The 16095-nt window shown below is 44.6% G+C and overlaps 1 protein-coding gene across 1 annotated transcript in view; it reads left to right on the forward strand.

The window, feature by feature from the left end:
- The window catches only part of ADCY8 (adenylate cyclase 8), a 1090843-nt gene that overhangs the window by 983887 nt on the left and 90861 nt on the right, over positions 1–16095 (forward strand). Inside the window, exon 13 of the mRNA XM_078686748.1 lies at positions 10896–10977. Within this exon, the coding sequence (XP_078542874.1) occupies positions 10896–10977 (82 nt within the window). The remainder of the gene's footprint in view (positions 1–10895; positions 10978–16095) is intronic.

The following is a 16095-nucleotide window of genomic DNA, read 5'->3' on the forward strand; positions in this document are numbered from 1 at the left end:
TGTGAGAAGTACTGGACCTGCATCACTTGACCCCAGAGTGACTTCAAGGGCTAGATTACCGCCTTCCTGTTCTGAAGCCTCAGGGACATAACAGGCTTCCAACCCCTGCAACTGGACTCTGTCATCGAAGAGTCTACCCTGCCAAGTGGCGCCACCTCAGTTGTGGACCCTTGGAAGTGAACCTAATGTGCTTGCCAGTGGAACTGATGCATTTTCTTGGCTGAGTGGCACATCCCTAAGCAGAACTGACACATTGCCCCTGCCGCTGGGGTTGGACCCGTAGCAACACACTCACATTGCTCCCACCACCCACATCTTGGGACCGATGCATCACTTTTGGAACTGCTGTTGCGCAATGCTTTTCCCGGCACAGGTTTCTTGTATCCCTCATTGATGGCGGCCTCCACAAAGTCACCTGGAACTCTGCGTCATAGCTTCACCGCTCATTGGAACTAACTCATCATCTCTGCTGAGCCTCGCATCTTCGACTCCAGACTTTGCCTCGCAAACCCCACTAACAGGATCCTCGATGCAACGCGACCTTGCACCACAGCCTCTTCGCATCTCGGCACCAACTAATTGCCTCTGCTGCATGACACATCTTCAGTGCGTATCCCTGCAAACGCTCCGCAACTAGGATTTTAAATACTTTGTTCAGGGGGCCTAACTGGGTCCCTGTAGCTGGCCCCCGTTCATCGCGGTTGGTCTGAACTTGTGGCAAGATCCTGGTCCGGCGTGACCAGATATTCACAGTTGGGTCTTTACACCTTTTGGCACTAGTTTTACATAACACAAAATATCTCTGATTCAACTGATTTTTGTTGTCTTAGTCTTGTTTTATTTATTAAAAAATTCTCTATCTTTCCAACTCTGTTGTGGGCTTCTTTTGTGGTGTGTTTTCACTGTGTTACTGTATGAAGTGTGGTACCAACTTACATTCATATCGCCCCCGAGTCACACTTGACTGCTCTATTCCAAGCTACCTGAGTGTTAAACACAGATTAAGAAACTAAAGTGTTATTTTAGAAATTAAATGCATACGGGGTTAATCATAGCAGGGTGATAAAAATGATCACAAAAGCAACCCAGGACAATTAAGCATTTTGGCCAGATATCGGTTTGGTTTTGTGAATGATTAAAACATTGGTGGTAGAAAATGGTGAGCAGTGTGAGTGATTTTTTTTACTTGTTTTGCAGGCATGACGACCACATACTGCTAAATTTTGCAAGGGCAGTTGGTGGTAACTGCCTGTGCAAAACAAAATGAGCAAAATGTGTGCTCCTATTTTCATGGCTGTAATTGCTAAAAAAGCGACAATACAATTTGCTCTGTTTTTTGTACTAGATCTCAAGTCTAAATTACTCAGTTAACATTCATATCATGAGGAAGCTGAGTTTAAACACAGTTGCCTTAAGCTCAGACTTATCATTTGAAATTATAAATCTGTTTATGGCTTTAATTGCTGTAACCAAACCTTTATTTTTTAAATAACCTCCTATGTAATGACTATAGTGGGGACTTGGAGGGAGAGGACGAAGGCCTATTGTACTACAAACTTATGAGTTAAGTTGCTTCAAATTACGGGGACTCTGGGTGGCAATTGGCGTGGGAGATGTAGGTGGGGTATCAAGGGATTGAGCAGTTAGTCCATAGGGGTTTGCTTCCTCCTTTTCTTCCTTTCCCAGCATACCCATCTTATCAAAAAAGCTTTTGGCATCCTGTAGAAGATGGGTCTTTAGAGGAGTAGGTGTAATGCCTGGAGGTACTGTTTTTGTGATGAAGGGTTGAGTGGTTAATCAGGGCAACTGGAAAGCAAGACAGAAAGGTGCAGAGGGTAGGGGAGATGGTGCTGCATCAGTGACTCCGGGAGGAGCATTGCCTGTTGCGCGATTTTCAGTTAGACAGTCAAGAAGCAGTCAGCTGCAAATATGGGGCTGCACAGTCTGTGAGTGGGATGCCTGGGCATCTGGAGGAGGTAGCTAAGAAGAGTGAGAGGCACAAGGCTGCAGGCGATCGGCAGCATTGATGATTTGGGGAGTAATAGCGAATGCCTAGCGAGTGTCTGCTTGATGGTGTTTGGCAGCAGGTGTCCTTGTAGAGCTCAATAAAAAAAGGTGATATGCAGAGTGGCAAAAGGGACAGTGAAGGAGGTGCAAAATGCTGACAGTAAAGAGGAAAGAGGAGACCTGTGTCAGGTAGACAAGATGGCGAGATTTATAAAACTAAGCATGAGGACATGCCACTGACTTAGAAGTTGGAATACAATATTGCAGCTACAGGAAAGGGGGGAGGATGACAATGGCTGGGTGGAGGGCAAAATGTAGGATGTCCAGGTAGTGCAGGTACAGGAGATTACAGAACTGTTGGTGAGGACTGTTGGACATGGTATAGCATGATGCAGAAAGGTGGAGTGCCCAGGGGTTGGAAAATAATAGTGGAGGAAGAGTTTAGTGTTTTCACAGAAGACTTAGGGCTTCTTTCACAAAGGTAATTCTACACGTTTAGGTTTACTATACATACATTTGCGCTCACATTTTTGTATAAGTTTACTACTTTTGACTTTTACCATTTATGAGTGTAAAAGCATAGACTTACTTGCCTGAAATAAGGGGGGGATTTAGTAAAAACGTCAAATACGACTGTAAAGTTACTACTGTTAGTGATTTTACGGCATTTGGGATTCTGCACTAAATATAGAATATGAAAAAGTTACCGTATTAATAAATTCATTTAAAATTAAAAAGTTAAGTAGTCGAAAGTAGAATAATATATATTATTCATTATGTATTAAAAATTCTCAAACGTGATATACGGAATTAATTACAATTAATTTAATTATTTGTAATAAATATTAATGTTAGATTAATTTAATAAAGGTTAAAAAAATATTTTAAAATAAAATGATAATTATTATTTATATATTGTCCAACATTAAATTAAATACATTACATTTATATTGTTAAATAAATGTAATAATTTAATTAACTTTAACATTAGCTCTGAGGAGGTTTAAATACGTTTTATTTTTTTATATTTCTCTACAAGAGAGGTGATGCACATGCATTGATAAGGTTGAGCAAGAGAGGAAGAGTGGTGCAGATCAGGCGACCAGTTACAGCTGAAGTTAAAGCAAGCACACCAATAAGGGTCCTGCACCCTCTGCCTGCCGTTTGGAATCCCTCCTTATTTGCGGGTGTTCACTCCAACGGGATAAAGACTCTTGGTTTCACCATTAAATGTCTTGTTCAAAGAAGTGTAGGAGTGTCTTCCCTTTCATTAATAAAGCTTACTTCAATCCATATGTGTATTTCCAGAATGACAGTCCGTTGTTTAGTGTAATTGAAGAACAGCCAACACATGTTTCACCTCCTAAGGCTAAATGGCCTGGGGCTTTCTCAAGTCTGTATCAATCATATAGAAAAAAAGAACAGTAAAACAAAAAACCTAATACAGAGTCTGTATTTGACATAGGACATTACCGAAGTGGAAGTGAGGAGACTGATTCACATTGTGCAGATAGTTAAGCAGTGAATTTAATACAGGTGCCATGAATATTGAGATTGGGTGGACGAGAGAAAGTTGAGAAGTTAGCAAGAAGTCATAGTGGCTGAGAGCTTTTTATGAATAGTTCTTAAATTAAATTTGGTTTAATTTTGATAAAATATCACAAAGGCTTGATTGCTAGGCTCTGTCAAGGTAATAGCATTTTTTGCTTCATGCATCAGTCCAAATCTATCTATACTGTATGAAAGTGAGTTAGTATAGTTGATATGTCGTTTAAAGTAACAAGCATTAAGTCATAGGTAATTCAAGTGAATGTGTGCCACTACATCTAGGCATACCTTAAAATGTACAAATCTTAGATTCTTCGCAATCCTTTGCAATGTTGACTCACAATCCAGAGCATAACTGTAAGTTAATACAATCCGATAAATGTAGCTAACATTATAATGTTTCTATTATGCACATAAGTTCCTAGGTCATAGATCCGATAATATCACATTTTTTATTTCCTACTCCCACAAAATAATTATTTAAGAGAGGCTCTGTTTATCAGCTGCATAGCACTGGGATCAGAGCATTATCTTTGACAATAATAAACATTGCATTTCTATCACAGATTGTGTTAAGGTATGCAGTAGTTAGGGTCAAATACTGTTTACCGCTTGTAAGTCAGAACGTGGATAAGCACACTTTGCTCATTGTCCTTAAGCAAAGGTCAGGCACCTAGGAAAATATGAGCATCTTATTACTGTCTGATGTAGTGCAATAATCAATTGTATTGAGGTACGTGTTAATCAAGGGAGAGGAACCACTGATCAAGTGTGAGTCAAATGTTAAGCATGCGTCTTTGTCTCGGGTGGCACTCGACTGGGGGAAAACCGTATTTTTAGAACTCCTTGATGGAAAAATTACTCAGTCAGTGTTGGCTGTTCTTTAATTACACTGAATAATGGATTGTCATTCTGGAAAACGAAAAGAGGAAAATATAATAAAACAAAATTGGAGAAATACACATATGGACTGAAGTAAGATACTCCTACACTTCTTTAAACAACTGCAGTTACAGGTGGTACATAGGCCAAAGTTTGTTTTGTGTCCTGAACAAGGTGGTGTGCTTGACGTGTAGGTTGGGTATTGGAAAGCATATGAAATAGCACAGGCTTACATTTGGAGTAAGTAGATTGTGAGATGTTATCACCAGTTGAGGGTAGTGAGGTAGAGGGTGCGAAGAGGCCATGTAGGGTTTCTGGTCTCTCATATTGGTTTGAAGGAGTACGGCATAGGAAGAAGTGGCCTTTTTTGTCTAGGCTGCAGATGAGGGGCATTGGGAGCTTAACATGCATGTAGTAGTACATCTGCCACCCTTCATACTGATTGTAGACTGGGGTTGAAGAATATCGAATAGATGTTGGTAATGCATCATTGTGAAGTTAAAGGAGGTGGGCAGATGCAATACATTGACCTGCGAAAAATAAGACAAAAGTTGGATATTTATTCAATAGTTTGTGGAGTGATCAACGTAGGATGCAGAGGAGGGGACATGTCATGTTGTCAGTTACTGTGTACTCTATTGAGAAATGGCAAGAGGGTAAGGGGTATTCAGACGTCCTGGGTTTTACACTTAGTGAGCAATGCTGTCAATTGTTGTGTGTGCTGTTCAATCAACTCAGATTTGTAGAGCTTGACTAATCACCCAAGAGAGTGAGAGTATCCAGGCACGGGGTGTTTGCTGGGATCAGTGAAAGAGGCAGGTCTTGAGTCCTTTTTTGATTTCAGGGAGAGGATGATGTTCAGAGGTGCAGGGGTAGATCGTCCTAGGACTTCACAGTGAAGTTGTTGGCGGAGATCGACAAGGATTTTTCAGGAGGTGCAGTGGTAGTGTATGGATATGTGGAATGGCTCACGTTAGGTTTTGTAGAAGATGCAGTGGTAGGGTGTGGGTGTGTGGAGTGGCCCAGGTCAGGTTTTGCAGAAGGTGCCGTGGTAGGGTATGGGTGTGTGCGGAGTGGCCCAGGATAGGTTTCGAAGCAGGTGCAGCTGTAGGTTATGGGAATGTGTAGTGGCCCAGGTTAGGATTTGAAGCAGGTGCAGTGGTAGGGTATGGATGTGTGGAGTGGCCAGGTTAGGTTTTGCAGAAGGTACAGTGGTAGGGTGTGGGTTTGTTGAGTGGCCCAGGTTAGGTTTTGCAGAAGGTGCAGTGGCAGGGTATGGGTGTGCGAAGTGGCCCAGGCTAGGTTTTGCAGAATGTGCAGTGGTAGGGTATGGATGTGTGGACTAGCCTAGGTTAGGTTTTCCAGTGGTGCCCTTGTAGGGTATGGGTGTGTGTGGAGTGGCCCAGGTTAGGATTGAGAAGGATGAGGCATGAGTGTTAACGTCAGCATCCAAGGCCGGAAGAAAAGTATATAGAGAAGTACTAGTGATTTTGTGGTATGGAGAGTGTCAAGTTGTTGAGGCATGTGGACATTTAGATTTGAGGCTTATGAACTTTCCAGGGATGTTCTTTATTTGTATTGGAGGGATAAAGGGGAGGAACCGTTATGGAGACGGTTTGAGGGTTAAAGGTTGGGATAGATTAAGGAAGGTGAAGGGTTATGCAAAAAGAGGCCAAGAAATCTCCTGGTGAGGGTTTAAAAGTGGCGGCTGGTATTAAGGGCATGGGGCTGTTGCCCTACCTACCAGCATTGAGGAAAACTAAAGGGAGAGAGAATGAAGCAGCACTTCTTATAAAACTGCTCAATGGTGTTCAATGAATACCACCTCGCTGCCAAGACCTGGAACACCCTCCCCAACAACCTGCGGCAGACCCAAGACACCTCAAGACCTGGCTCTTCGATCAGTATCAGCACTCCCCCAATCACACCCCCCCCAAGCGCCTTGAGACCCTCATGGGTAAGTAGCGAGCTTTACAAGTGTCTTGATTGATTGATTGATTGAGCAGTTTTAAAAGAAGCCTTACTGCTTGGTGCTCCCCTGTGAAACAAAAAAAAGATTTTACATAGTTTCAGTTAAACTATGTAAAATCTTTTCTTGTGCTTGTCTCGGAGTCTTCCTGCGCAAGAGTGCATGTGCAAAGCTGGGCGAGGACTATTCCTCATCCTCAAGGCAAGCGAGGAGGCTGGTGACATCAGCCTTGTGGGATGGCTGCATAAAGCAGCAGTGCATGGCTTTCAAATAGGGCGCTAAGGAATTGACCCAGGGCACGGTCAGTGGAGCACCATTCAGGATAATGGGAAGAGGCAGGTCTGGCGCACAGTACAGGGGAGTGGCTTGCTATGGAACTTTGGCAGCCCCTATTTCCGGGACACAGCTCCTGGAATGAAAGGCACCTGCAGCCGTGATGGTTTGAAACGAGCGCGCAGCAGGTTGGTTTACGTCTTTGAAGTTACCGAGAGCTGAATTGGGGCACGAGGGCTGCCATTAATGGTATGGACTTGGAGTCTCCCTGCTTGATTTTGCGTCGTCCATAGCACCAGCCTCGCTCTCACACAACCAGTGAGAGATAGAATCATGCGTGCAGTCGAAGTCCAGAAATGTCTGCTTGGAAGTGGAACTCGTGAGGTTAAAGAAATAACTTTATTCTTTTCTGTCTTGAGTGAAGAAAAAAAGGCAGCGCGGCGGCAGTTTGTTTACATTGTGGCTGGAGTATTTTAATTGAATTACTGCCCCCTGAACTGGTGTCAAGCACTCCTCTGATAATCCACTGGGGAAAAGTAAATCATTATTCATGTCCGCCTAGCATTTGGTCTACTTTGCTCTGGCCCTAAAGCCGTTGCAGAAGCTCTGCCTGTGAAGAACATAGTGGGTTATTTTGCCTGCTGTGGAAATCGCTGCCGTTGACCGAATCTTAACTGAGCCGAGGTCGCGCTCCATTTCTCATAAGGGCAATGCACGGTACTTTGGGGCCTATTAGGATGGCACCCCAGAGGAGGAGGGTCTATCCGCATGGGCAGCTGCGGTCTCACCGTGCCAATTAGGATGTGACCGCCACGCTGGCGGTCACATCCTGTATTCTTAACATTGCGGCGGGTGCAGCACCCGCCGCAATGTTAAAAAATGCATGTTTACATTTGCATGCACAAAGCTGCAGGCACCGCGTGGTGCCTGCCACTTCATGCACGCAAAGTGCACTCCCCACTCCCCCTTCACCCCTGGGGGTCCGCAACGGGCCCCCGAAGACAACACCGTATGCCTTTCCACAGCGGAAATGCCGCCGTGGAAAGGCATATGACCGCAGCTATCCAAATATGGCTGGAGGTGTCTGATAGACACCGCCAGCCATGTTATTGCTGTTCCGCCGTGGTCGGAAGGCGAGCGCGGTGGAAAAGCGGCAGAAGGAAAATAGATCCCCCAGCCATCCTAATCTGGCGGGGGGTCTTTTTCCAGTCCGCAGCGGATAATCCGCATCCTCCGGGCCGGCGGTGGATTCCGCCGGCCCGGAGGATGCGGATTATCCGCAATCATAATCGGCCCCTTAATGTTTAAGCATTTTTATTATCTTGATAACTCTTCGAGGGTAAAAAATAGCAAAGATTAGTTTGTAAGGCTGACTTTCATGAGAGCGGCAACATTACCAGGTCAAATAAAATGAAAACAAACCTAATACTGATTTTAAATTCTTCTCCTAAGAAATGCCCACTCGCAACCGACAAACTATTTTGCAATTTTATATTTCGGAATCTGAAAATATAAATGAACTATCAAACCACATCACTTTTGCGTTTGAATTGCATATTTTGACTCCTTTGAAATTCAACCTTTTCTTTTTGAGAACTGTGTCATCCATTTAAATGATTTTCTTTATTGTAAGTATTTTGTTTTTATATTAGCTAGGGTCACGTTATCTCAGTTGCCCTGCATGCTGCCTCGTAGGCTGTTAGTACAAATGTATGCTCGTCACTTAACCAACATTTTATAGGGAAGGTTGACACTGACAAGCTTGAGCTTCCTAGATTACACATTTTAGGGTTGTGCTTCTTCATTGCTTATCAGTGTGTGAGAAGTGAAGAGACCCAGTCAAGTGCCATCTACGACACGCGTGCTGTACCTAACACCATTGACAGTTGTATTATGATGGACTTTTATATTGTGCTCACTGCAACCTGGAAATTCAGGAGCATCAGACTCAGACAGGGTAACCCCCTGCTTGGCTCTCATTATGAAATCCATGTCACCTGATTTGATGTTTCACTCCTTGTGTAACCATAACTGTCTGTGTCCAGCAGCAGCAGAGTGGTAACTTGATCACTTGCGGAATATGTCATTTGGGTCAACTGAAGCCTCTTCAATAAATGTGGCTCACACTGTTTCTTTAAAGAGTTTATGCTGGAAACTGCACCATTTCACACTAAGGTTTACAAACATCCTAAGCATAAGAAGCCCCCTTAAACTCCAATTGAAAAGCCCAGCTTGCTCGCTGCGCTTTCTCACCAAATTTCATTAATTGGTCCTACGCCTCACCACCTTCAGACTCCACCAGCCGCCCCTGGTGTTTAACTGGATGGCAGGGTAAGGGGGAGTCTGAAGGAGGTCAGAAGTGTTACCAAGTTCCTGGACGAACAAGCCAGCTTCATGGGAAAGGAATGAGCTGTGGAGCTGAGCTGTAAGCTTTTTAAAAGGGATCTGAAGAGGCCAGTTTTGAAGTTGGAGGGAAGGACAGGACAGGGACTTATGGGACAGGTGGGGCTTTAAGACATTTGCAGACTGTTGAACAAGAGGCAGCGATTTTTAAGAGTGGTTAGTGCATCAGCAACCACGGATTGTAGGCTGTAAGACTGCCAGGTTGTGTAAGTTGTATGAACCTGTTTTATGAAAGCAGCCTTTCCCCACATAAATAGTGCTTGAAGTGTGTCCCACCATCTCGGCTGCCGTCTGGGCAGCTTGTCAGTATCTAGTCCATCCACATGACCAGTAGCGCCTCGCACAGATAAGAGTGGTGAGGCGGTGGGGCAGAGCGGGAGCGGGTGGGGTGGTGTAAGTTGACAGACGAATGGATAAATAATATGAAAAAAGTAAATAAATAAAACAAATTCGCCTGTGCTGACTCTGCGATGCAGCGAGTGCAAGGTAAGTAGTTTTATTTATTTATTTATAAGACCCTCACCCTTTATGAGACACTCATGAGTGAGTAGCCGAGCTATAGAAGACCCTGATTGATGAATTAATTGTTGACATCCAACACCCCGCCCTTTCGCTCTTACCTGTGCGAGCTGCTACTGCACATGACGTCAAACAACATGGGTCACAAGGAAGTGGCAGAGAGAGGCGCTAGCCTTCTTGGCTTAACGCCTCTCTCCGCCACTTGGGAAAAGCGAGGTTGCACCATATTCACAAGGACATGGTGCTGCCTTGCTTTTCCCCCTGCGATTGTGCTAAGTTTCGCAACTTAGCGCCAACGCAGCTAACCTGGCACCACAGTGCAAGGGTGTCTGCAAGCAGGGAGGTTTGTTTATGCACATAAACAAACTTAAAATGCCAGTTTGCAACATACATGTGTGCTACTTCATGCAGCACACATGTAAGTTACAAAACGACATTTTTAAAAAAAGTTTTGTTTATCTAACAGGAAGACACCTTCCTGTACATAAACAAATCATGGCATTTTGCATTTTCCATGCGTGCTGCACAAGGCAGCACATGGAAAATGCAAAAACGAGGAGAAATAAAGCATTTCTCCTCATATTGCCAACTTAAGACTAGGCTTTTCCTGGTCTTAAATTTGGCGTTAGCTCCTATTTGCGTCGCCCTTCGGAATAGGGGGCAGTGTAAATATCAATGGGTGTTGCGGTGGAACGCCGACCACAACCCTCAATGTACGCCCCTTTCACGCTAAACACATCATGAAAGGGGGCCTATTCACAAGGCATCGTTAAGCCACGTTAAGTGGCTTCATGCTGCCTTGTGAATAAGGTGAGGCACCTATCGCCACCACAAAGTCACTGAAAGTGATGTTGTGGTAGCGATAGGGGCTTGTGAATATGCCCCATAGGGTTTTACAGCTGCTTGTGCCTCCAGGCCTTAGTAATCACTCATATTTTGAGGAAGAACTTAACCAGGCAAAATATGGTTTCTTCAGCTCGGCCTTGTACAGCAGACTGAAGAGCCTGTGACGAGAGCCTACGTCTGTCAGCATCATTAGGCACCCTTCGAGGAGGCTGGTGAAAAGCCTGCTGGAGTAACTTTGTAAGCTAGCGACAGAAGCTTTTTAATCGCTGATTTGCTCTGAGCGAGCGAGCTAATTATTGTAATAGGTTAGACTACCCTGCCAGGCGCCCGGCCTTCTCAAGCCCTAAGCTGTTCCCCGGGCGCCTCTTAATGGAAACAGATGCAGCTGGACGGAAAACGGAACAAACAGATCGATAATCCTGTATTGCTTTTATCTTTTTCGTTGCAGCACAGACTTCCTGGGGACCAAGGAAGCCTCCTTGCTACTCATGGCTATGTTCCTATTGGCTGTTTTCTATCACGGACAGCAGGTAACACAACGTTTATTTTAGCCCAATCTCTTCTGCATTACAAACGTGTATGTGACCTAATGATACTTTAAAATAGAAGCTTATATATCTGTTCCAATCCATGATGTCTTAATCTTGTGATGTTGCATGATTTGGAACCCCACCTGACATGGACAATGACTGAGTGAAATGGTTCAGAGATTTGGTAAATATATTTACTGTTTTACCATGGTAACACAATATTGGTTCATCCTCGAGGCCACGATTACACACTTCCGTCAGAATAAAGCAATATATTTTAAGAGCAAAGTCAGAAAACTATTTTTAAAAGTTGGACCTCAACTAGCTCATTATACCACTCCTACAACCCAAAAAGATTTCTGTCGCTTTTGGGGATTCTTAAAATACCCAGATGCTCCCTTCTAAATCTGCCCTACACTTGTCCGTGAAGATTGTGCATGCATTACGTTTGACGGAAATCTTTGTTAGCAGGTCAAACATTTAACTTTTTTTTTTGGAGTAAGAAAGTATTTTTGGAAGCGTAGACATTTCTCCTCTGGCAAACCCGAGATGTTTGGTGGTGTCTGTGCGTTTTAGTGCTCAGTTTAACCATTTACATTAGCCTTTCTTGGCACCCGATGTAGCGCCTAAATTGGTGTGAAGTGCCATTATTAGAGAGTAAGAATGCACACGACATTAAGACGTTGGGTCTGCACCCCGTTTCCAACAGTCACCCATCACCACCATCAAGGGTTAAGACCTTCTCCCCAAGCTCACTATACCGAGGATCTTACATACGATTGGAATTGATGTGGTACTGAATTTCGTATGCAGCCATAAATACCTACAGGTCTTTATTCTTTGCAAAAAATATCTGCCATTTGTGCCGTCAGAGAGCGCTTCTGAGCATCTAATTAATGTCATACACTAACCATGGGAAGAAACTCTTGCATGGCATGTACTTTATTCAGACCATTAGCTGGTCTAATACATATTAAGCACTGTTGGGGGAGGGGAGGGATCAAATAACATGAAAAGAGTACATCGTACCACAATTTTGTTAAAGCACCGGACCATCCCGCACATTTCATATAGGTTCAGGTAAATCAATTTTCTGCTGTCAAAAGTATTTCCTGGTGAAGTGGAGAAGAAAAATCTCAAACATTGCTGCATTATTTTCTAATGATTTTCAACCTAGTGAAAAAAACAAGTATGTTTGGAAGATAGGCATACTCCTCCAAATCTACAACAGCGAACAAATGGAGGAGTACTCTTGGGATTCCCTGTAAAACCCCAAGAAGTCAACCATCTACGCCAAACATATGTGGGAAACCTATGTAATTGATTTTCTTTCCTTTCTTGTCTGGTGAAATTCGTCGCTGAAGTTAATAGAAGGCGTTGGACATGTGTATGGCTTTATGTAGGTCACTGCAGTCACTTACATTGCCCAACCTGATTCTTAGAAGTTTCAGTGGTGTCTCGGCTTGTGGTGGAAGGACACCACAAGGTGCCTCCAGAGCTATTTTATGAACACACAATTTCTTGTGGTGGGGTTCCAGAAAAAACAAGTTTTGTGAAACTTCGGGCAGAGAATTGAATAGAGGAATGATGCTCTGAGTGATGACTTTGGGAAGCAACAGTGGGTGGGTAGGGTTGTGGGAGTGATGACCTGAGGCTGGGAAAGTGACGAATGCAAGGAACAGGAATCGGATGTGGACCAATGATGACAGGGAAGCTACAATGCAGGGAGAGGAAGGGAGCAGGGATCGGTGACTGGAAGCTGGTAGAGCAATTACTGAAGGGAGAGGCAGTGGATTGAAGTGAAAACCAAGCAATGACAGCTGAGGACCAATGACAGCAAGAAGCAGGTAGCAACGACCAAATGGGAGGCAGGATGCAGGGAGGATGGCAGAAGGACTGAGTGCTAAAAGTGGAATTCATTAGAAACACACAAAAGAAAAAGTAGTGTCCTAACATCAGCAGTGTAAGAATAAACTATCCAATCAAAAAACATAGTGAAGCAAATACTCCAGGGTCCGAACAAACACAAGAATAGTGAAGGCAACCATTGAATTAGAAGCAGGGAGTAAAAAATTATCATTGTATGCAGTTTAATATTGTTTTAGGGACTGAGAACAATTAAAATGAATGGTGGTTTTGAAGTAGTAGCTATCCTGCTTTGCTTTTTAGCATTCCTTCTCACCTACAACAAAGTCAATGTACAGCTGACAAATATATAAAAGAAAACAAGCATGTTACATTTAACTAGTGCACTACCAGACTGTTGAGACTCAAAAATGGTCCCATGATACATAGATTCAAAGGTCATGGATAGAGAGTAAAAGAAAGGAAAAGTATGAACATAAAGAAAAATTAAATATGCAATGTCATCAAGGCAATTTTCAATTTGAAATGTGTTAGAAATTGTTAGAAAAAGAATGGTGATGGATTAAACCCAGATCAGTTGACTGGGGGTGAGTGCTTGTATTGTCAACGCTCCGTCCATCATTTCCTTTGCTTTTTCTTTGTTCGCCATAAGTTGGCAGGGTATGCTCAGACGTGAGTCCCTTGCTCACTTTGCCACTGGATTCAAGCAAGCCGGGCTGAAGAAGGCTGAAATGCCAGAAACCGGTCCTCGGTAGCTTGTTTCCGGTCCAGGGAAGGCATTCCCATGAGGCACAGGGTCAGACTGATTTGCATATGGCCATGTCTGAACTGGGGTGGCAGAGTGGGCTAAAGAATGGTGATGGATTAAACCCAGATCAGTTGACTGGGGGTGAGTGCTTGTATTGTCAACGCTCCGTCCATCATTTCCTTTGGTTTTTCTTTGTTAGCCATAAGTTGGCAGGGTATGCTCAGACGTGAGTCCCTTGCTCACTTTGCCACTGGATTCAAGCAAGCCGGGCTGAAGAAGGCTGAAATGCCAGAAACCGGTCCTCGGTAGCTTGTTTCCGGTCCAGGGAAGGCATAGCTTGGCAGTTCGGGCTGGACTGTTCCCATGAGGCACAGGGTCAGACTGATTTGCATATGGCCATGTCTGAACTGAGGTGGCAGAGTGGGCTAAAGAATGGTGATGGATTAAACCCAGATCAGTTGACTGGGGGTGAGTGCTTGTATTGTCAACGCTCCGTCCATCATATCCTTTGGTTTTTCTTTGTTCGCCATAAGTTGGCAGGGTATGCTCAGACGTGAGTCCCTTGCTCACTTTGCCACTGGATTCAAGCAAGCCGGGCTGAAGAAGGCTGAAATGCCAGAAACCGGTCCTCGGTAGCTTGTTTCCGGTCCAGGGAAGGCATGGCTTGGCAGTTCGGGCTGGACTGTTCCCATGAGGCACAGGGTCAGACTGATTTGCATATGGCCATGTCTGAACTGGGGTGGCAGAGTGGGCTAAAGAATGGTGATGTATTAAACCCAGATCAGTTGACTGGGGGTGAGTGCTTGTATTGTCAACGCTCCGTCCATCATTTCCTTTGGTTTTTCTTTGTTCGCCATAAGTTGGCAGGGTATGCTCAGACGTGAGTCCCTTGCTCACTTTGCCACTGGATTCAAGCAAGCCGGGCTGAAGAAGGCTGAAATGCCAAAAACCGGTCCTCTGTAGCTTGTTTCCGGTCCAGGGAAGGCATGGCTTGGCAGTTCGGGCTGGACTGTTCCCATGAGGCACAGGGTCAGACTGATTTGCATATGGCCATGTCTGAACTGGGGTGGCCGAGTGGGCTAAAGAATGGTGATGGATTAAACCCAGATCAGTTGACTGGGGGTGAGTGCTTATATTGTCAACGCTCCGTCCATCATTTCCTTTGGTTTTTCTTAGAAATTGGGCTTCTGGTTGGCAGAAGTTTGCACCCTGTCAAAGCAGGAACTACAATCCTAGTCAGGGTAAGTCAGACACACACTATAAATTAACCTGCGCTCGCACTCTGGTAGCTCGGCACAAAGCAGGCACAGAGCAGGCAAGCAATGTGTAACGTATTTGTGAAACACTTCAAGCAGTAACACAGTGAAAACACCACAAAAGACTCCACACCAGTTTAGAAAAATAGATGATCTTATATATAATACGAAACTAAAATGACAAAAATCTAATAAGTAGTAGACGAGATATGAATTATTGAAAGAATAAAAGTGAAAATAGTGCTTATAAGCAATAAGCGCCTATGCATTTATCTGGTCGCACTGGATCACAGCAAAGTGATGATTTTAGGCCATCCACGATGGAGGACAGGCCGGATACAGAAGTCACGCATGGTCCGTTGAACAATAGTACCTTGATCATGGTTACAACAGTACCTTGATCATGGTTGCAACAGCTAGATGCAGGGTGCCGCCGGGCTATGCTTCGGGGCCGATCCCGCAGTCAAAGTGATGCATTGAATGTCTCAATGCAATGTTGCCAATGCTCCAGTTCTGAAGGTGTAGCATTGGGTCCGAGATGCATTTGTTCTGAAGCCGATGCACCGGGTTTCTCCACCAAGCCAAGGTGATGAGTTGATTGTCCCTTACTGCCGCAGCAGCGAAGCAGTGGCTCTGATACATCGATTCCGATGGCGATGCGCCTGTTCCAAGTGCGATGCGCCGGTTTTGATTACGCAGCAGAGAATGTGTTGATTCCACAGGAGCAAGCACCTGGATCCACTTCCAGTAGTCCAGGCACAGGAACAGAAGGTAAGACGATGATATCCCTGAGTCTTAGAACAGGAAGCAAGCCAGAATGCCTTTTGAGATCACTTCTGGGTTAACGTAGGCCAGTTCTTCTGCAGCAGGGCAGAGGGTAGCAGGCAGCAGTGCAGTACAGCAGAAAAGCAATTCTTCCCTAGCAGCAGTCAAGTAGAGTGGCAATCCTGGTAGCAGAACAGCCGTCCTTCCACCTGGCAGAGTTCCTCACAGGTCCAGTAGTGTCTGATCAGGTTGGGCCATAGACCCTGTTCGTATACCCAGTTGTGACTTTGAAGGGAAGGGGACCTCAAAGAGTGACTTTGAAGAGCACAGAGGTCCTCCCTCCCAGCTCTAGCTCCAGACTCACTACAATGCAGCCCTTTGTGTGGGTGTTATCCTCTCAGTCCTCGGGATCAGCGTGATGTTGAGAATAGGCCACCTCCTGATCTAACCAAACCCAGAATGCTCTAATAGCCTTGGGTTAAG

This window comes from Lissotriton helveticus, chromosome 4_1 (assembly GCF_964261635.1).
Source record: "Lissotriton helveticus chromosome 4_1, aLisHel1.1, whole genome shotgun sequence".
In the NCBI taxonomy this organism is placed as follows: domain Eukaryota; kingdom Metazoa; phylum Chordata; class Amphibia; order Caudata; family Salamandridae; genus Lissotriton; species Lissotriton helveticus.